The following is a 22,004-nucleotide window of genomic DNA, read 5'->3' as shown; positions in this document are numbered from 1 at the left end:
CTTTTATTGGATCAACTTCTGTGGTCCACAGCAATCAAAAAAGCTAACAATGTTAGGAACCGTTAGGAAAGGGATTGCTAATAAGACAGAAAATATCATAATGCCTTTCTGTAAATCCATGTTATGCCCACACCTGGAATAGTGTGCGCAATTCTGATCACCTCATCTCAGAAAAGATAAAGTAGAATTGAAAAAGGTAAAAAGACTGGGACTGTTCAGGTGACCGAGGGGAGATGTGCTAGAGGTCTATAAATCATGACTGGTGTGGAGAAAGTGAACAAGGAAGCCTTATTTACCCCTTCACATAACACAAGAACCAGGGGGCACCGGATGAAATTAACAGGAAGCAGGTTTAAAACAAACATTAGGAAGTACTTCCTCACTCAACGCACAGTCAACCGGGGGAATTTGTTGCCAGGGGATGTAGTGAGGGCCAAAATTATAACTGGGTTTTAAAAAATAATTATGTAAGTTCCTGGAGGATAGGTCCATCAGTGGCTATTAGCCAAGATGGTCAGGGATGTAACCTCATGCTCCAGGTGTTCCCCTCTCTTCTGAAAAACTGAAGTGAAAGGGAAACTCTGAATCAGGAAAGTCTTTTCAGGTTCCATCTCCACCCCGACCCCCATTCCCTATGCTGCAAACATCCATGGGAAGAAGGAACTCAGCTTATTGACTGAAGCAGTGTGAAACCCATCCTGGGTGGTGGACGACAGACAGAAGGTCCAGTCAGTTCTGCTGGCATCTCTATTGCTGTGTGTGTCAGTTTCTGCAGCTACAGAGTAAATTCTTCTGGGCGATAAGGAAGCTGGATCCTACTATTGGAATCAGTTATGCACAGCTCCAAATGAATGAGGTAACCCCCTTGAAATAAGAGGCAAGGCAAAGTCCTTAGATCAAAGGCCCATGCCTGGCTGGTTTCATGCACAGATCATATTTGCTGAGCCTGAATCGGTGGCATATGGAAACACTTTAATTGGGGAGAACCCCATGCGTGGTGGGTGTAATAGGCAAGGGAGGCTAAGTCTCCCCAAACCCAGGCCATGGCCCCACCCACCCTCGGCCCCACCCTCATTCCCCCTCTGCCCCAAAGCTGGCAGGGGCTCAGCTTGGGCCAGCGGCCTGGAGCTTGGGGCTCAGCCAGGGCCAGCTAGTGGCCCAGGGCAGCCGGTGGCCTGGGATGACTCAGGATGGCCGGCAGCCCAGGGGTCAGCCTGGGGCTCAGGGCAGCCACCAGCCCGGGACATGGGGCAACCGGTGCGGCTGGGGCAGGCCAGCCAGGGGCCCACGGCTCAAGGTGGCTAGGGTGGACAGGCGGGCCGGTGCTTGGGATGGTTCAGCTGGGGCTCCTCCAGCCACAGTGGGGGGAGGACTCCAGGGGGTGAGGGGCGAAGGGGTGGGGTGGGGTGTTGGGGGGGAAGGGGCAGGGCCGAGGGGCCAGCCTCCCAAAGGGGGGGTTCACATCCTGCCCATGGAGAACCCCATGATTCATTCAAGCCAGAAAGTTTCCAACTCTCCCCGCCCCCCAATAATTACCAAGTGCTTCTTAGTGGGATGCAAACACATCCCACTAATCAGAGAAGCTGAGGAGGTCCTAGACAGCCAGTGTTGGGAAACACCAGGACACCAAGTTCAAGGAAGGAGGGAGCTGGCCTCCAAGGAATCTGAGAGAGGAAGTCAGAGACGAGACCTGGCAGTTCATAACTAAGGTTACGATTCTGCCATGGGTAGTTTTAGGTAAAACAAAAAACAGATTTATTAACTACAGAAAGATGGATTAAGTGATTATAAACGGAAGACATAAAGGTCAGAGATGTAAGAACATGAAAAATGCGTGTTTATACATTCTAAATCCTAAACTTTTAGTCTAAGCAAGAGTTGAATCAAAAAAATGTCTCATCCTGACAAATGGTACCAGAAGGTAACAGTTCCTCAGTACACAGGCCAGAGCCACCTTTCCCCAGTTCAAAGCCTTTGTCTTCCAGACCTTCTTCCAGGTGTTGAGGGGGCATGTGGGAAAGGCCAGGTAATGATGTCACTGTCTCTCTTGTTATACCTTCTTCCAGCTTGCTAGAGAGATCCCTGCCATGAAGTGATATCTGCTCTCTCAGAGAAGTCTCTGGGATGGCCACTCGGAGAGTGGATTCCCTTTAATGGGCCATCAGCACGGCTCTGGCTGGTCCTTTGCTGTAACTGAAAGGTTGGCTGTGGGCATCTCACAACATATTTCAATAACGCACACAGCAAAACTTCATAACTTCCCATACAATGACAGCACATACAATCCAACAGGATATTAATGGTCAGGACCCTGAGACAAGGAAGAAAGGAGAGCAGCAGAATACAGACCCTGGACATCTGAAAAGCAGACTCTGCCTCCCTCAGGGAACTGATGGGCAGGATTCCCTGGGCGAATAACATGAGGGGGAAAGGAGTCCAGGAGAGCTGGCTGTATTTTAAAGAAGCCTTATTGAGGTTGCAGAAACAAACCATTACAATTTGCAGAAAGAATAGCAAATATGGCAGGCGACCAGCTTGGCTTAACAGTGAAATCTTCAGTGAGCTTGAACACAGAAAGGAAGCTTACAAGAAGTGAAGACTTGGCCAGATGACTAGGGAGGAGTATAAAAATATCGCTCGAGCATGCAGGGGTGTAATCGGGAAGGCCAAGGCACAACTGGAGTTGCAGCTAGCAAGGGATGTGAAGGACAAGAAGTGTTTCTACAGGTATGTTAGCAACAAGAAGGTGGTCAGGGAAAGTGTGGGACCCTTACTGAATGGGGGAGGCAGCCTACTGATAGATGATGTAGCAACTCCTTTTACAAGAGGTGCAATCGTTCCTTCTCTAGGGGCAATAGAGGAGGTTCCCCACGAATTCAGGGACAAGGGGTTCTACTCCCACTATTTCCTCATCCCCAAGGCCAAGGGCGGGCTTCGGCCTATCCTGGACCTATGAGATCTCAACACGTTCATAAAGAAGGTGAAGTTTCACATGGTCTCTCTGGCTGCCATCATTCCCTCCCTGGATCCAGGAGACTGGTACGCTGCCCTCGATTTGAAGGACGCATATTTTCATATTGCTGTTATCTCAGCCTACAGATGCTTTCTCAGATTCGTGGTCAGTGGCCGGCACTACCAGTTCAGGGTGCTCCCATTTGGCCTGTCAGTGGCCCCCCGGGTGTTCACCAAGTCTATGGCGGTTATGGCGGCCTTCCTCCACAAGCGCCAGGTGCAGGTATTCCCGTATCTGGACGACTGTCTCATCAAGACCGAGTCCCAAGCACAGGTAGCAGAGCACGTGTCCCTGGCCCGGGCTACGTTTCACACGATGGGACTTATATTGAATGAGCCCAAGACCACATTGACCCCCACACAAAGGACAGAGTTGGACTCCACGCACGTGAGAGCGTTCCTTCTGGAACTGCATTTCAAAGCGCTCACGGACATTATCCAGACCCTACACCACTTGCCCACAACCACAGCCAGAAATTGTATGAAGCTATTGGGGCACATGGCAGCCTGTACATACGTGGTACAGCATGCCAGGCTGTCCTTCGGCCCCTCCAGGCCTGGTGAGCACAGGTGCACAGACAGGGCAGGGACCCATTGGACTCAATAGTGATTCTCCCGCCTTGGATTCTCCACTCTCTCCCCTGGTGGCTACAACCACAACTGGTTTGTGGGGACGTACCCTTTGCCAAACCCCAATCTACGCTCTCCCTGGTCACGGATATTGCCCAGATGTGCTTGGTTGGGGAGCACATCTGGGCAATATCAGAAGCCAAGGCCTCCGGTCCCAGGCAGAGCTATCGCTGCACATCAACGTAAGGGAGCTGAAGGCGGCTTGTCTGGCGTGCCAAGCGTTCCAGGCCTGCCTTCAGGGCACGTGCATATCAGTGCTCACGGACATTACTGCAGCGATGTTCTATATAAACAAACAGGGGGGTCCTCACTCCTGTCCCCTGTGTCAGGAAGCCCTCGCGCTGTGGGACTTTTGCATCACCCACTCTATACACCTGCAGGCATTGCACCTTCTGTGGGCGCAGAACGAGCTGGCAGACTGCCTCAGTCACTTGTTCCATGGACACGAGTGGTCCCTCAGACCAGACATCGCTCACTCCATTTTCCAGAGGTGGGGCTCTCCCCACACGGACCTGTTCGTGACATGGAGCAACAGGAAGTGCCAGAGGTTCTGCTCCTTCCTGAACCACAGCACAGGCTCCGCCGCGGACACTTTTCACTTGTCATGAACGGGTCACCTGCTGTACGCGTTCCCACCATTCCCTCTCATGTGCAGAGTGTGCCTCAAGTCTCGTCAGGATGGGGCTTCTTTGATCCTCATAGTGCCCGCGTGGCCTCACCAGCACTGGTTCACCATGTTACTGAACCTCTCAGTGGACCACCTAGTAGCGCTCCCTCCCATGGCTGAACCCTCTTGAGCTTCAGTGCTCAGACCCAGAGAGGGAGGTCCTGTTAGGAAGTAGGAAACCCTCAACTCGAGCCACGTACCTGGCTAAGTAGAAGCGTTTCTCCATTTGTCCTTGACAAAGGGGAAATGAACCACAATCAACCTCAATTCCCCTTATTGTGGGCAATCTTTTATATCTCAAGCACCAAGGGTTAGCGATATCATCCTGCGGGTACACCTTGCGGCCATTTTGGCCTTTCACCCGGGAACAGTGGGTGGGTCAGTGTTCGGTAACCCCATGGTGGGCAGGTTTCTTAAGGGCGTGGACAGAGTTTATGCCCTGGTATGTCGGCCCGTTTCCCAGTGGGAGCTCAACCCGGTCCTGTCCTCACTCATGGGGCCCCCTTTTGAGCCCATGGCTACCTGTCCTCTGCCCTACCTCTCCTGGAAGGTGGCCTTTCTGGTGGCCATAACCTCCACTAGAAGGGTATCCGAGCTCAGAGCACTGACCTCTGAACCTCCTCATACGGTATTTTATAAGGACAAGGAGCAGCTACGGCCTCACCCTGCGTTATTGCCTAAGGTTGTATCCCAGTTTCACGTGAACCAAGATATATTTTTACCTGTGTTCTTTCCTAAGCCCCATGCCACTAACAGGGAGCGCATGTTCCATTCCTTGGAAGTTAGACATGCCTTGGCATTTTACAGGATATCTGCAGGTGGCAACACCTTCACTTCACACTATGCCATCACCCAGCAGGTGAGGGATGATGCTGGTTTTGGTAGGGCAGTCCTGCACCCAGCAATCAGGTGAACTCTGACCCCTCCCCCTGGGTAACTGCTTGGAAGTCACCTATTGGAATGCACATGAACAATCATTCAAAGAAGAAAAAACAGTTACTTACCTCTCGTAATTGTTGTTCTTCGAGATGTGTTGCCCACTTCCCCACGGTCAGAATATTCCAGCAAGAAGGAACTGAGCAGGCGGCCGATCAGCAGGGACATATATACACCACCATAAAGGCACCACTCCAGGGGCCTCCACAGCCGACCCGACGGGTACCGCTAGGGGAAAAGCTTTCCAGCGATCGTGCACGTGGCGCGCACACACCTACTGGAATGGACATGAGCAACACATCTCGAAGAACAACAGTTACGAGAGGTAAGTGACCGTTTTTTATTTAGTCTGCAGAAGAGAAGAGTGAGGGGGGATTTGAGAGCAGCCTTCAACTACCTGAAGGGGGGTTCCAAGGAGGATGGAGCTCGGCTGTTATCAGTGGTGGCAGATGACAGAACAAGGAGCAATGGTCTCAAGTTGCAGTGGGGGAGGTCTAGGTTGGATATTAGGAAACACTATTTCACTAGGAGGGTGGTGAAGCACTGGAATGAGTTACCTAAGGAGATGGTGGAATCTTAATCCTTAAAGGTTTTTAAGGCCCATCTTGACAAAGCCCTGGCTGGGATGATTTAGTTGGTGTTGGTCCTGCTTTGAGCAGGGGGTTGGACTAGATGACCTCCTGAGGTCTCTTCCAACCCTAATCTTCTATGATCAAGACTTTTAAAATGATACCCTACAGGGTATACTTTGTACAAAACATATCATAATTATATGACAACAGTGAATATGTGGGTTCCAGGGTGCTTACTTTGAGGTACACAGTGTCACATAATCATTTCCGATACCGTAAAAGCCACAACCCCACAATTAAGGAAGGAGGCTGTGCTGGTTAAAAAAAATGACCTGGTTTAGAGGGAAAGTGAAGGCCGCTTTAAAAAAATTAAAAAATATATATAACAAATGGAAGAAGGGGAAATTGATAGTAAATAATATAAATCAGAATTTAGGAAAGGTATAAAATGGATAAGGGAAACAAAGAACACAAGGAGAAATGTATGGCCAGCAGAGTTGAGCACAATAAGAAGGATTTTTAAAATATAATTGGAAGAAAAAGAATCCCCTGACAATGGTATTGGTCTGTTACTGGATGGAGATGGTAGAATCATGGCTAGTAATGCAGAAATGGCAGAAGTGTTCAATAAATATTTCTGTTCTGTATTTGGGGAACACACAGATATAGTCTCATCATATGGTAATAACACACTTTCCATTCTACTAGTGTTGCTGGAGAACAGACGACTGAAGTTAGACATTTTTATGACTTATTTTTCTAAGGTCCAGAAAACTTGTATCCAAGAGTTTTAAAAGGAGCTTGCAGGACCATTAACATTGATTTTCAATAAGTCTTCCAGCATGGGGTAAGTCCCAGAAGACTAGAAGAAAGCTAACATTGTCCCAATTTTTAAAAATTATAAACCCAGGTAATTACAGGCTTGTCAATCTAACATCGATCCTGGGCAAGATAATGGAGTGGCTGCTCTTGGACTGAATTAATAAAGAATTAAAGGAGAGTAATGTAACTAATGCAAATCAATACGGATTTATGGAAATAGAGCCTATCTTTTTTATGAGATTACAAATTTGCTTGATAAAGGTAATCGCATTGATGCAATTCACTTAGACTTCTGAAAGGTGTTGGACTTAGTACCACTCAACATTTTGATTAAAAAACTAGAACAATATAAAATTAACATGGCACACATTAAATGGATTGAAAATTGGCTAACTGATAGATCTCAAAATGTAATTGTAAGCAAAGAATCATTGTCAAGTGGGTCCGTTTCTGTGGGGTCCCGCAGGAATTGGTTCTTGGCCCTAGGCACATGCTATTTAACATTTTTATCAATGACCTGGAAGAAAACATAAAATGATCACTGATAAAGTTTGCAGATGACACAAAAATTGGAGGAGTGGTAAATAATGGAGAGGACAGGTTACTGGTGGATGCGGGGGTTCTATCCTGGGAAGCAGTGACTCTGAAAAAGATTTGGGGGTTATGGTAGATAATCAGCTGAACGTGGGCTTCCAACGTGATGCTGTGGCCAAAAGAGCTAATGGGATCCTGGGAGACATAAATAGGGGAATCTTGAGTAGGAGCAGAGAGGTTATTTTACCTCTGTATTTGAGAGTGGTGCAATCGCTGCTGGAATCCTGTGTCCCGTTCCGGTGCTCATAATACAAGAAGGCTGTTGATAAATTGGAGAGGGCTCAGAGAAGAACCATGAGACTGGATACAGGATTAGAAAACACCTTGTAGTGACAGACCTGGAGAGCTCAAGCTACTTAGGCTAACAAAGGTCAGGTTATGGGGTGATTTGATCACAGTCTGTAAGTATCTATATGGGGAACAAATATTGACTAATGGGCTCTTTGATGCAGCAGAGACAGGTGTGACACGATCCAGTGGCTGGCAGTTGAAGCTAGACAAATCCAGATGGGAACAAGGCACATTGCTAACGGTGAGGAGAATTAGCTACTGGACCGATGTACCAAAGAGGGTGGTGAAGTCTCTGCTGCTGACCGTTTTTAAATCAGCCCTGGCTGGGTGGCTGTTTTCCTAACACATCCCTAGGAATTATTTGGGGGACGTGCTTGGCCTGTGCTGTGCAGGGGTCAGACTGGCTGAGCACGGGGCCCTTCCTGCCCTTGAGATCCGCGACTCCGCTTTTTGCTCCGGTTTCTCACCCACAAGCCAGCTGGAGCCGAGCGCAGCCGCTCGCTGCAGTTGATCCGCCCTGTAGCCGCTGCTCGGGCGCTGCTCCACCTTCCCCGGCACCAGCCGCTCCCCTCGGCTCCGGCCCCCGCGGGAACCGGCCCCGCCCCGGGACCCCCGAGCTCGCCCCGCCGCCCCGCGGAGCCTGAGCTCCGGACTCCGCTCTCGGGAGCTGGCGGCCCCGAGCGTCACGAACCCCCCTGCGCGGGCCCCGCCCGCCGCCCGGCCAATCCGGGGCGGCCCCGCCCCCCGCCCCGCCCGCAGCCCTTTGTCCGGCCGAGGAGCCATGGCCGGGGCCGGGGGCCCAGCGCGGCGGCTGCTCCGGCCCCGCCGGCAGCGGGGCGGCGAGGTGGGCGGGGCCGCGCGGCCGGGACACGGGCCGGGGGGGCCCGTGGGGGGTGCGGGGCGGGCGGGGTCGCTGGGCGCGGGGTGACCGGGCAGCGCGTGGGAAATCGGGACCGGGGCGGGGGGCGAAGGCGCCTGGACAAGACAAAGCCCCAAATATCGGGACTGTCCCTGTAAAACCGGGAGCTCTGGTCACCCCACCTGGGGGCTCTGGGGACACCCCTGCTCCGCGCCCGCAGCCGGGAACGCGAAGGGGTGTCGGGGGCCCTGGGGAAGGGCCCGGGAATGAGCCACAAAATCCCCCGGTGCCGGGATGGAAACCCACCTGCGCCCGCACCGGGAACGCTGCAGATCTGGCTGGTGAGCGGCTCTTAGCCAGGAGAGCCAGGGACTAGCTTGACTTTAGCAAAGCTTTTGATACGGTCTCTCACTGTATCTTGCCAGCAAGGTAAAGAAGTCTGGGCTGGATGAATGGACTATAAGGTGGATAGAAAACTGGCTAGATCGTCGGGCTCAACGGGTAGTGATCAATGGCTCCATGTCTGGTTGGCAGCCGGTATCAAGTGGAGTGCCCCAAGGGTCGGTGCTGGGGCCGGTTTTGTTCAATGTCTTCATTAACGATCTGGAGGATGGTGTGGACTGCACCCTTAGCAAGTTTGCAGATGACACTAAACTGGGAGGAGTGGTTGATACGCTGGAGGGTAGGGCTAGGATACAGAGGGACCTAGACAAATTGGAGGATTGGGCCAAAAGAAATATGATGAGGTTCAACAAGGACAAGTGCAGAGTCCTGCACTTAGGACGGAAGAATCCCATGCACTGCTACAGACTAGGGACCGAAGTCTGGGCAGCAGTTCTGCAGAAAAGATCCTGGGACGAGAAACTGGATTTGAGTCAACAGTGTGCCCTTGTTGCCAAGAAGGCTAACGGGATATTTGGCTGCATTAGTAGGAGCATTGTCAGCAGATCAAGGGAAGTGATTATTCCATTCTATTTGGCACTGGTGAGGCCACATCTGGAGTATTGTGTCCAGTTCTGGGACCCATGCTACAAGAAGGATGTGGAGAAATTGGAAAGAGTCCAGCGGAGGGCAATGAAAATGATTAGGGGGCTGGAGCACATGACTTATGGGGAGAGGCTGATGGAACTGGGATTGTTTAGTCTGCAGAAGAGAAGAGTGAGGGGGGATTTGATAGCTGCTTTCAACTACCTGAAGGGGGGTTCCAAAGAGGATGGAGCTCAGCTGTTCTCAGTGGTGGCAGATGACAGAACAAGGAGCAATGGTCTCAAGTTGCAGTGGGGGAGGTCTAGGTTGGATATTAGGAAACACTATTTCACTAGGAGGGTGGTGAAGCACTGGAATGGGTTCCCTAGGGAGGTGGTGGAATCTCCTTCCTTAGAGGTTTTTAAGGTCAGGCTTGACAAAGCCCTGGCTGGGATGATTTAGTTGGGGTTGGTCCTGCTTTGAGCAGGGGGTTGGACTAGAACCTCCTGAGGTCCCTTCCAACCCTAATATTCTATGAGTCTATGACACCCCTTCCTCCCCCTCCCGCCCCCCACAAGCTCCAGGTGTCCCTAAACTCTGCCAGAAGCTGGGACTGGGTAACAGGGAGTGGATCTTGCCATAATTGGCCTGTTCATTCCCTGTGAAGAATCTGACACTGGCTACTGTCAGGGGCAGGACACTGGGCTAGGTGGACCATTGGTCTGACCCAGTCTGGCTGTTCTAATGTTCTTATGTGGGAGAAACAGCAGGAGCTGGGGATCGTGGGGCTGCTTGGAGCTGGGCTCTGGGGTGTGTCAGTGGAGGGGTCAGAGCCAGACTTTGGGATGTGTTGGTGTGAGGGGTCTGTAGATGTGGGGGAGGTTCAAAGCTGGGCCTTGGGGATGTGCCAGTGTGTGTGCAGGGGTCAGAGCTGGGGTATTGGGGGTGGTGGTTTGGGGGGATATTGGGTTTGAGGGGGTCCATGTTCAGATCTGGCACTTTGGGTATGTTGGGGTTGGAGCTGGGGAAGTTAGGGGAATGTCTGAAGTTGGTTGGTTGGGATGTGGATGGGGCTGAGGAATGGTTGGGGCTCAGGTTTGGGTTGCATCCCTGTCACTTCACCAGGGTGTCCTGTGTCTTCCTTGGAAAACCTGGTTCCGCTCTCACTGCCCCCCTGAGATCTTCCTCGCTGAGGCTGAACTGTATCTGGCAAGAAAGTCAGTCCCAGGGGCTCTGCGCAGGCATGTGCAGGGCAAGATTGGGCCCTGAAATCTGGAAGTTGTGAGGCCCATTGGCGCTGTTTGTAAACATCCCCCTCCCCCTTCTTGCAGGAGGCACCGGGAAAGCATCTGGCCTGTCTGCAAAAAGCCGAGGAGGAGCGGCAAAGTGCAGAGCTGCTGGTAGGTGCCCAGAGCCCCCTGCCCCTCAGGTTTGCCTGGGATCAGAGTGCCCCGAGTGACACCTGATGAGGTTCAACAAGGACAAGTTCAGAGTCCTGCACTTAGGATGGAAGAATCCCATGTACTGCTACAGGCTGGGGACTGACTGGCTAAGCGGCAGTTCTGCAGAAAAGGACCTGGGGGTTACAGTGGACGAGAAGCTGGATATGAGTCAGCAGTGTGCCCTTGTTGCCAAGAAGGCTAACGGCATATTGGGCTGCATTAATAGGAGCATTGCCAGCAGATCGAGGGAAGTGATAACTCCCCTCTATTCGGTGAGGCCACATCTGGAGTATTGCATCCAGTTTTGGGCCCCCCACTACAGAAAGGATGTGGACAAATAGGAGAGGCTGAGGGAACTGGGCTTATTTAGTCTGCAGAAGAGAAGAGTGATGGGGGATTTGATAGGAGCCTTCAGCTACCTGAAGGGGGGTTCCAAAGAGGATGGAGCTCAGCTGTTCTCAGTGGTGTCAGATGACAGAACAAGTTGGTCCTGCTTTGAGAAGGGGGTTGGAGTAGATGACCTCCTGAGGTCTCTTCCAACCCTAATCTTCTATGATTCTATGACACAGCAAACACAGGGCCCGTGCTACCAGCCTCAGCCAGGAAAGCATCCCCACTGGAGCCCAGGGAGAGGGCAGGGTCAGACATCGGAGCAACATGATGTGTTTAGGGTCCAAGAGGCTCCTGCGCAGGAGAGTGTCAGTCCGTGGCCTGGAGAGGTCCTGCCCAAGGGCTGCTCAGATATTATAGTGACCAGGTTCCTTTCTAGCCCCTAGGGGAGATGGGGGGAAGGAGGGGAAATGTGGGTGGGCAGATGAAGAGTTTGGTTCAGTGCAATTTGATGAGGTTTGGGGAGAAAAGTCCCCCGTTAGCCATGTGCAGCTCACCCCACGCTCCTTCCTCTGCCCTTCCCGGCCTAACTGAGCTCCCATCACCCGCCGCATCAACCCTGTGTTCTGGTAAATAACTCCCCCATCTGCGGGGGGGACAGGTCTGATTCTCCCGTTACCGAGCTGCCCTGTCCTTGGGTTGCAGAAACAGACTGAAGCCGAGAGGCAGAAGATCGTTGCGGAGTGGAAGGAGCTGCGAGGGTTCCTGGAGGAGCAGGAGCAGCTCCTGCTGTCCCAGCTGGAGGAGCTAGCCAGAGCCATTGTCAGGAGAAGGGACGAGGGCGTCTCCAGACCGTCCGGGGAGATTTCCCTACTCGGAGAGGAGGGGCAGCAGCAGCCGAGGAGCCGATCCCCGCAGGTCAGACTGGCTTACGGCAGCGCTAATATGCTGCTTCTCAGCCCTAGCCCCCAACGCGCCTCACAAGGTGGGGTCAGGGACATTATCCCTATTGTGCAAAGGGGAAAGTGAGGCACAGGATGGAGCAGAGTCCTGCCCACAGTCACACAGTGAGTCTGTGGCAGAGCCAGGGCTGGGACCTGGGACCCCTGGGTGCTGTAACCCCAAGACCGTCTCTCCTGCCCTGTAAATGTCTCTCTGCGTTTGCACTTTGAGGGTGAAATTCCCAGCCCACCCTCCCCCGCCAGGCCCAAGGTCCTATGTCGTCCCAGGCTAGTGGGTTCAGTGGTGTGAGGAGGTTTGGGGGGGCTCTCGGCACTAGGGGGAATATTCTCTTCCTGTAAAGTGCCTGGGGAGAGACTTTCCCCGATGGCGACCTCCTAGCAGGGACCCCTGGGGTTGCTGAGGGCAGACGTCCCAGCTGGGCGTAGCAGTCGGGGAGGGAGATGGCAGCTGTTCTCTTAATGTGAACTCAAGTGTCTGAAATTCCCCAAATACCCGCGGCTCCAGTGGTGAATCCCCTGCAGAGCAGGAGGCCACCCTAGCCTGGGACAGGCCCACTGACTGCCTCTTCTTTCTCCCCCTGTGCAGGGTGCTGGACGCACTGAGAGCCGGTACGTCCTGGGCTCCGTTTCAGCGTTCGCGTGGAAAGCGATGGTTTAGAATTGGAATTCCATTGACTGCGGCGCTTCCCGCGCTGTGACACGCGGGCTGAATGCCTGAGATCACGTCTTTCCTTAGTGGCTGCCTCAGGAAGGAGAGAGCCTCTTACTACCTGACAGCTAATGGGGGCTGTCAAACACAGGGCCTGTGGGCCAGACCCAGCCTGGCTGATGTGTTTACGAGGCCACATCACGTGTTCACAGTGTGCAGAATCTCAGCTTTTGTCTTTTAAGAATAGGTTTCTGGCCTTCACGCTTGCAAAGAAACCTTCTGAAATGCAAAGGGAGGCGATGTTGCCTTCCTGTCTACAGCGTTTCAGTGTAGATGCTCCCTATGGCGATGGGAGGGGTTGTCCCACTGGCGTAGGTGATCCGCCTCCCCATAGGCAGGAGCTAGGTCGATGGAAGACGCTCGTTTGGCCCAGCACTGTCTGCTGGGGCACTCAAGTTGGCTTATCTACGCTGCTCAGAGGTGTGGATTTTTCGCTCCCCTGAGCAATGTAGTTAAGACAACCTAATATTCTAGTGCAGACCAGGCCTGAGTCTGTGAAACAGCCTGAAACCCGGCTCAGAGATGTGTGAACTCCCCTGGGAATCTCATTGGTGTGTCAGCTGAAATGATGTCGCTTGAATGTCCATTGCTGGTCTCTGTAGCAGGTGGGATGGGGAGGGGACAGGAGTGAAGCCCTTGAGAGGTGCGAATAGGGAGTTGCTGTAGGGAGGGAAGAACAGAGGAGAGACACACAGACAAGGACAGGAGGCGGCGGGAGGAAGGTAGGGAAACAGGGTAGAAATAGCAGAAGTGGCTGTTTTCCCTCTGAGTGAAAAAAGCTGTGACAATGAAGTACTTTATAACTAAGAGGAATTAAAGCTTTCGATATAAAGGGCAGATTCCCGCCCTGGATCTTTGTGCCTGGGTGCCCCAGTTTATGCCCTAGCCTGAGGACAATGATAAGTGGGATACAGGCCCTCCACCAATGGGGCTGACACCCCGGGGGTCACTGCTTTAGCTGAAGTTCTCCGGGCTTTGGGCATTGAATGGTGCAGGTTCAATCCCTGGGGAAGACCTGGGCTCTGTCTGTGCCCCTGTGAGCACATGGGACACGCCCACTCTCTGGTCTCTGTCTCCTCCCTTTCCACATATCCCAATGCTGGTGCCCCTTGGTGCTGGAATAACGCAGGGTGGAGGGTGGCTCAGCACCCCAGCGTGTCCCCGCGAGGGCACCAGAACCTGTCTCCATTCCGGGCCCCAATGGCTCCCCACATCCCATCTCTCTGGGCCCATGGAGCGCACCGGGCTGTGGGCATGTGACATCTCAGACGATAAAGCTCAGATGCAGGTTTTCTGGAGTTTGGGGGTTTCTGGGATTGGGGATCGGACCCATGTCTCACCCTTCCTGCTTTCCCCAGCAGGGAGGATGGGCCGTTTCAGAAGCCAGAGCCGGGGTTTGCGGAGCTGGAGAAGAGACTCAGCGATTTCTCTCTGAAAAGTGCCATCCTGCAGGAGGTGCTGCTGGGATTCAAAGGTGAATTGGAGTTTGGCAGCAGCTTCCTACTGGTTGGAGGGACCCTCGCCCTGGGGAGGAGTCAGGGGCTATAGTGTGTCGCTGACCCTGGGCTCCGTCTCAGCCCCAGCTCAGGGAGTATCCCTCGCCCATGCGAGTAGCCCTGTGGGGCCGGCTCTGCCTGAGTTATCAGCCTCGCCCCGGGTCCCCATCTCATCATGAAAAGCAGGTACATTAGTAACCAATAGGAATATGCCCATGAGTGCGAGGGCCTGAATTCTCACCTCTGCCTTCCTCTCCTTCCCCAGAGACTCTGCGGCTGGAGCTGGAGAACCACACAGGTACGTTTCTGTCTCTCCTGGCGGAGTTCTGACCAAGAACCATGTTAGCGGCCGGGGATTGCTGCCCCCAGCCCGAGATAAACCTGGAAGCGGTGGAGCAGTGACTGCCCAGGTCACTCCTGTGGTGAGGCCTGGGGGGGTCAGAGTGAATCCTGAGCTGAGTGGTGCATTTCCCTTTGAGAAAGGAACAAGAACCTGAGTGGTGTGAAATGGTGAGACGAGGCTGAAACACCCACACACGGTGCAGTCTGCAGCTGTAATGAGCGGCTGAAAAAGGCCCCAAGGCGGCAGCAGAGTTTCAGGAGGGAGGGGTTGGAACCCTTGTCTAGCTGACCCTGAATGCGAAATGGGGCTGCTGTGGTGTGTACGGACTGGCTGTGAAGGGAAGAGGGCACTGAGCTGTGTGGGGCTCGTTCTGAAGGAGGAGGGGGCTTCGCTAGTGGAGATCAGTGTTTCTCTCACTTCACACTGGGGAGCCTTCAGTTGAGGTAAAGAATTTTTGCAACTGTCTTACAGCTTGGAACAGTGGGAGGGTGGGATGGAAGGCGGCTGAGGACCTGGAAGCGAAGCGGGTTAGGGCCGGGAGAGGGGAACACAAGGAGTAGGTGCTGTGGTCCCAGGATGTGAGGAGGGCGGGGGGGAGTGTGGAGGAAGAAGACTAATGGCCACCAGGGAGGGAGGGCAGGTTGGGGGGATCTTGGGGAGTCCCAGCCCATGAACACAGAATCTCTGCCCAGGCCCCGTTGCCTTGGTGCCGACCCTCCATTTTCTTTAGTCCACTTGCACTTTCTTTGATGTATTTTTTATATTGTTTTAACCCTTGTCCTCCCTCCACTGCTCAGTCCTCCCCCTGCCCACCTCATCCCTACCCACTGAAACCCTGGACTCTGTTCCTGCATTTCATCCCTGCCATGGGACAACCCCTTCCCCGGCCCCTTGGTGATGGCACAGGATGGTAGCGAGACTTCTGGGAACTCGGAGGATCTCGCTTCCCCCTCCCTGTCTGCAGCAGCCACAATCTCTCTTCCCTGCAGGCTCCTTGGATCTTTGAGCTGGTCCCTCTTTCGGTCACGTGACCTGAATCTTATTTCTCGCATTCTCCTTTTCCAGAAGAATTACAGTCAGTTTCTCCCAAATTCTAATTCCCTCGTCCTCTCCCCACCCTGGGGGACTTTCATACTCTCTCCCATTACTCGTAACTCGATAGAGTCCGTTATTCCCCCAAATGCACTTTCTTGACATCTGATAACTCTGAGGTGCTGTATTTGGTGCTGACAACATTCCTCACGCGAGCTGAACCCAGCCAGCTCGTGCTCAATGGTCCCTGTTTCCTGAGGCCTCTCCTTGGCACTGGACACCTCTGTTGGTGAGAAGAGCACTCAGGGCCACTCCTCCTCTCTCTGCAGTCTCCCCTTGGATCTCCTTGATGATGAGTGTCTGGCTGTGTGTGCTCCCAGCAGAGATGCAGATGGTTACGTTCCCCCATTAGCAGTGTCCTGCAGCTTTGGGCACTTAGAATTTCACTGGTTTATAATGAGCTGGGGTTAAAACCACACAACACTGTTTGTGACAAATGTCCCACAAGTTCACCTGCCCTCCCTTGTTTTCTTTCCCCGAGCAGGGTTTCCAGTTTCCAAACCTGCTGATGTCTCCCAGCTGGAACAAGGGGAAGATCCATGGGTCCTGGGTCTCCAGGGCTCAGAGGAAAGAGAGATCCAGGGAGGTGCCTGCCGGGGTAGGAATCAGTTCAACAAACTCAAAACTTCTTGGTGTCTGAAGAAAAGAGCTGGGATTCCCTCCGAAGACCTTGTGAACTCTAAGTGCAGAGTTGTCCTCAGCATGTGATAGGTCCTCATGAAGGAGGTCACAGCTTCCCACCCATCCTCACTGACACCTGGCAGTAGCTCCCTCCCCAGTCTCCCTTCCCCCTGAGTGTTCGCATGGGATGTGGAGGCAGAACGGGTCTCCTCTCTCTTCTCTGGGGAAAGATGGGAGGGGTTCAGCTCCTTGGGGGTTTTCCCACATCTCTCCAGCAGTTACTGTCGTTTGTTTCCCCCTTTTCCCATCCCCTGAGGTTTCCTTTCTGCCCAGCACCTGCAATAACTCATGCCTGGATTCCCTCTCTCTATCCCAGCAGGTGAAGGGGCAGTATGTAAGTGCAAGGAGGAGAATCCTCAGCAGAAAGATCACGAGCTAGTGGAACCACCCGGGATGTTTTCAGAAAGATTTGAAGGGAATGTTCACTGGAGTCGTGAGCGGAGAAAAAGTCATGAGAGTCAGCAGGGAAATCAGCCAGGGGATTGTCGGGGAAGTGGCAAGGATCTCCAGGAAACCACAGCCCAGCAGAGAATCCCCCCAGGAGAGAGAAAAAACACCTGCACTGAGTGTGGGAAAACCTTCAGTAGTCGCTCCAACCTTATTACACACTGGAGAATCCACACGGGAAATAGACCCTATAAATGCTCAGAGTGTGGGAAAAGCTTCAATCAGCGTTCAAACCTTATTAAACATTGGAGGATCCACACGGGAAATAGACCCTTTAAATGCCACGACTGTGGGAAAAGCTTCACTGACAGCTCCAACCTTACTCAGCATCAGAGAACCCATGTGGGGGAGAGACCCTATAGATGCTCAGAGTGCGGGAAAAGCTTCACTCGGAGCTCAGACCTTATTAGACATGAGACAATCCACACGGGAGACAGACCCTTTAAATGCTCCAAGTGCGGGAAAAGTTTCAACGACCGCTCCAACCTTATTACGCATCAGAGAACCCACATGGGGGAGAGACCTTATAGATGCTCCGAGTGCGGGAAAAGCTTCAGTGTGAGCTCCAGCCTGATTACACATTGGAGAATCCATACGGGAGAGCGACCCTATGAGTGCTGCGAGTGCGGGAAAAGCTTCACACGGAGCTCAGACCTGATCAGACACGAGACAATCCATACAGGAGACAGACCCTTTAAATGCTCCAAGTGCGGGAAAAGCTTCAATGACCGATCAAACCTTATTAGGCATCAGAGGATCCACAAAGGACAGTAAACTCATTGACTAGGGCTGGCCAAAGATGCTTTTGCTAATTCCCACAGAGACCTTTAAGGCTGTTTGCACCAGCTGTGTCACCACATGCTCTGAGCTGCCCCACTTCTGCAGCTCACCCTTCTTTGGGGTGAATCCCAGGGCCCCTTCTATCAGCTCCTGGTAGTGGAGAGGATGGTGTCCCCCACCTGCCAGGAATGTCCATCAGCCCCAGCTGGGGAGATAGCGGTGACCTCGACTAGCTACGTTGAGATGTAATATGCCTAGGCCATGTCTCCACTAGGATTTTCCATGGAGATAATTAGCTCAGGTTAGCTATCCTGATGTAAAACATAACAACTCTTGCAGTGCAGCCATAGCCCATTATCTAGCATGTTCCTCCTTGACCTAACCTCCATCACTTTTCCTAGCCTAGACAAACCCTGGGCATCACGGTCCCCCACGGTCAGCAGAGCGATTGTCAGAGGCATTGAGTTCCCCCTTGGGGACAGATTGGCTATGTCTACACTCCAAAAACTCCTGCAGCAGCAAGTCTTAGAGTCTGCCTGGGTCTGCAGGCGTGGGCGTATGCTACAGACCTAAAAATAGCCAAGAAAACAGATGAGGCTGGAGCTTGGGCTCTGAAGCCTGGGGATGGAGCTTTTAGCGCTGTAGCATGAGCCAGAGTCGAGAGACCCAGGATCTGAGAATCGCTGCCACTTTGCTTTTTGGGCAGTGTAATCATATCCATAGAGTTTATTCTGCCCGCATTCTACCGCTCCACCTCCCAAAGCGTCATGTGATGCAACGTTCTCGGCTCTCTGATTCAGGATCACATTGTGATACCTACGTGCAGACGCGTTAGGGCGGGAACTGAAAGAGTCACAGACCTGGAGCAGGAATTTGAATGAATCCCAAACACTGAGTAATTGTTCTGTGCTTTCATCTGCGTTTCCCTCAACTGGCAAAGCTGCTTCTGGGCTTTTTCCGGCTCAGCTGGGATTGTTGCTGAGGGCAAGTTTGGCTGTTTTTCTCCATTACGATGATGCTAAAACGTTTGTAAATAACCTGATTGAAAAATAAGGAGATGGCGCTGAGTGAAGCCCGTTTGAATGGATCAGAGGACAATGGGAGAATCTGCTGTCCTGATTCTGAGTCATCAGCTGTAGCCTGCGCTGCCATTTCAGTTGATATGAAACTGAAAGTGTCTTATACCCCTGGGTATGGTTGGTTTCTCTCTCTTTCCTGAAGGCCAGTTAATCACATAACTGGAGAGCAGTTTTGTTAAACAGAACGTAGCTCGGATGTAGTGGGGACTTTGAGACAAATGACCATTTGCTAAAATAGTCATTTCTTGATCTTTGTTTTCTCCTCGCCCGTCCACGATGATGTGGCGCATGGGGGGAAGTTCACGTGCAGTTCAGTCATCAGGAGAGGTCATGCTTCAGCCAATTGGACGTGCTGCCATGGAAACAGTAGTGACTCCGAGATGGTAAATAACAGCACACCCCAATCTGTGCAACTGACTGAAGTAACTGACTACAATCACACCCATGTTCAGCTGGGTGAGGCGGTATCGTTTCCAACTGTCTGGGAAGAGCATTCCAGAGTAAGTGACTGAAAACTAGGGAAAATAACTGTATATTTGGTTCCCAAAGGAGTTGAGGCCCAGGCCCTTCACATTAGGAAGCTATTTCCTTCCTAATCAGGTGCATGTTGCCTGTGTTTGGGGAAACACTGTCCCCGTCTGTGTAGATGTGGAGGAAATGGAAGTGGCATTTTTGCTGAACTTACCCTTTGTTCATGTTGCAGATGGGTATAAAATGAACTCCATGTTGAATGTGGGGTAGTTGCGGAATAGTGATTTTTGAATAGATACCCCCACTTTTGGTGGCTTGCCGGGATTCTGATGCAGTCCCTAATTTAGACCTGTGCCACCAGATTAAAGAAACAAATTGTAACGCTGCTGAGATTTTGGGTGGTTTGATAAAGGATTCTACTCCAGAGAAGTGTAAATTTCCCCTGACCAAGGCCAAGGATTCGGCAGGCACTCGGTAATAGCAGGTACCACTGGTTGGTTTTCACCCCAGAAAAGGACTCTGTGGTGACCCAGGTAAAACTGTGTTTAGAACACCCCTCCCTAGGTTAACGGCATTGAGTGAGGTCCCTGAGGATGCCGTAGATAAACTGGGAACAATTGTCCTTTACCAAAAGGCAAAGAAAGAAGCAGTTAGTGCCTTCAAAGGACGTTCCTTCCCCATGGATCCCAGGCTGGCTCCACTGGTGGACAAGAAGGACTTTCATGCTGTGTAAGTGATGATAACCACTGAGGGAATGGATGTGTTAGACTGCAAGTGCAGACAGCCGGATACATAAATGTGGATTCTCTGCTTTTGTCTCTTAGTTTTGCCCTTGTGCTTTATGCATTTGCATCACTTCTCCGTCACGTCCTGCTAATCTGAAAGATTAGAAAGTGTGAAAATAGAGTAGAGGTGCTTGTTCTCATGCTGCAGACCTTCCCTTTCACCAATATTTATAGCAGAAGACCAAGAGATAAACGAATTCAAAGAAGCGGAAGACACTTATGTTGGCACAGAATGCAACTTTACATGAGACTCACTTGATAGAACTGGGAATTAAGAGGAAACGAACACATACAAGATTTCGCAATCTTCGAATATGTTATTGTTACCAATGGAAATGAAATTAAACATGAAGTTAATTATTGGTTAAAGAGTACGACACTAATTTTGTGATAACATGAATTATACTGGAACACTGCGACTTTACACTGGTTCTCTTTTAGTATAGGAAATGGTGACTAATCTTTTCAGGTATATTTGATGTAAGATACATCCTTTGTACTAATAAGTTTTGAAGAAAAACTTCACTTCAACGGTTGGAGTGGGGGGATACGAGAGAGAAATAGTGTATATGAGAGTACTGACCCAGTGTTTAACTTCAGACTATAACACCGTTTAAAAGAAAACTGGATACATTCATGGAGGTTAAGTCCATTAATGGCTATTAGCCAGGATGGGTAAGGAATGGTGTCCCTAGACTCTGTTTGTCAGAGGATGGAGATGGATGGCAGGAGAGAGATCACTTGATCATCACCTGTTAGGTTCACTCCCTCTGGGGCACCTGGCATTGGTCACTGTCGGTAGACAGGATACTGGGCTGGATGAACCTTTGGTCTGACCCAGTACGGCCATTCTTATGTTCTTTATTTCGACAAGCTCTAAAGCAAATTTTCTGTTAAGTGGAAATTGCTTAAGGAGACAAGTAGTGTAATCTTTTACCCAGTTAGTCTGCAAGGGTCACTGAGTTCCCTACGTCTCTTGTTTGCAAAGCAAAGGCATGACATCAGTCATGAGATGTGATGCTTTCTCAGGGTGTCCAGAACTGTAAGTCACCCCTCTGGATCTGGTGGTGCTAACCAAAGTGACAACTCCTTGCCACTCCAGTTCGTTAGATTCCACAGGATGCCACCAGTCCTAATTGTGCCTGGCAGGTTAACCCTTGTTGTACTTCAGTCCCCAAACTCTCCAGAAGCATCTCCCTGCAGCCTCCAACCCCTGGTCACTGTCACAATTACCAAGTTCGCTGTCCCTAGAGAGAGTGTACCACTAGTTTGCGTGATTTAACCAGGAATTCATACTGTGTTTAATATAATAGCACTGACATGCTTATGATAAAACAGAGAAGATTATTAACCGAGGACAGTAATTTAAGAGATATTGAGCAAGAATAATAGAGACAGAAATGGTTACAAATCAAACAAAAGCATAACATGCTTCTAAGTGACTAAAACTTAACAAGCTAAAATCGACTAAAATAAGTTTCTAACTAAAGAAACCTTTTAGCATTACCCACTGGGGTGGAATACACCCCTACATGCTATTGTAATAATCTTTGTACAAGATGAACACTCATAACTTGCTGCTCAGGAATATCATGGTAAAGTGCATATAGTGTTGTTATATGTAAAGTTATGAACATAAAAATCGTGACTGACGTGCATTTCCCAGGTAAGTCTGGGGAGTGGTTAAATCAGTTTCTCAAAGACAGGGCAAGCCAGGTGTCAACAAAGCTGATGGACAATCACCTACCAAGTGACCAGTCTTTGGCAAGGAAGAGAGGCAAGGACAGAGGTCTGTGTATGAACAAAGAAACAGCCTAGAGTCTCCTTCCTCTAGCAGACTGCCTGTTTCTTGGTCTCAGATGGAAATGCTTTACAAAAAGGGACTGAAAAAACAAAAAAAGAGAGGAAGATACCCCAAGACCCTCTTTTCTCTCTCTCTCCTTGCCCACCTCATTCTCTGCACCTTAGAAGTCAAAGGAAACCACCATTGGGCTCTGCAGGAGGGGTCGTGACCTGAAAAGTTTGGTCAGTAATGCTG

The 22,004-nt window shown here is 51.3% G+C and overlaps 1 protein-coding gene and 1 long non-coding RNA gene across 2 annotated transcripts; one reads left to right on the top strand and one right to left on the bottom strand.

Annotated features, from left to right (window-relative positions):
* Nucleotides 1–6,214: 6,214 nt before the first annotated feature.
* On the bottom strand, nucleotides 6,215–8,089 carry LOC123356541. The gene is made up of 3 exons (XR_006575385.1): nucleotides 7,992–8,089; nucleotides 7,421–7,492; nucleotides 6,215–7,156 (listed from the first exon to the last, which is right to left on the bottom strand). It is a non-coding gene; the product is annotated as an uncharacterized LOC123356541 (long non-coding RNA).
* A 216-nt stretch (nucleotides 8,090–8,305) lies between these two features.
* LOC123356582 (zinc finger protein 154-like) lies at nucleotides 8,306–20,698 on the top strand. The gene is made up of 8 exons (XM_044999948.1): nucleotides 8,306–8,368; nucleotides 10,681–10,749; nucleotides 11,827–12,039; nucleotides 12,670–12,692; nucleotides 14,151–14,266; nucleotides 14,554–14,586; nucleotides 16,208–16,321; nucleotides 16,724–20,698. Exons 1-8 carry the CDS (start codon nucleotides 8,306–8,308, stop codon nucleotides 17,623–17,625), a joined length of 1,533 nt encoding a protein of 510 aa, XP_044855883.1. The 3' UTR covers nucleotides 17,626–20,698.
* The last annotated feature ends 1,306 nt before the right edge of the window (nucleotides 20,699–22,004 follow it).

This window comes from Mauremys mutica, chromosome 25 (assembly GCF_020497125.1).
Source record: "Mauremys mutica isolate MM-2020 ecotype Southern chromosome 25, ASM2049712v1, whole genome shotgun sequence".
Taxonomy (NCBI): domain Eukaryota; kingdom Metazoa; phylum Chordata; order Testudines; family Geoemydidae; genus Mauremys; species Mauremys mutica.
This window is presented reverse-complemented; position numbering and strand designations above follow the sequence as displayed.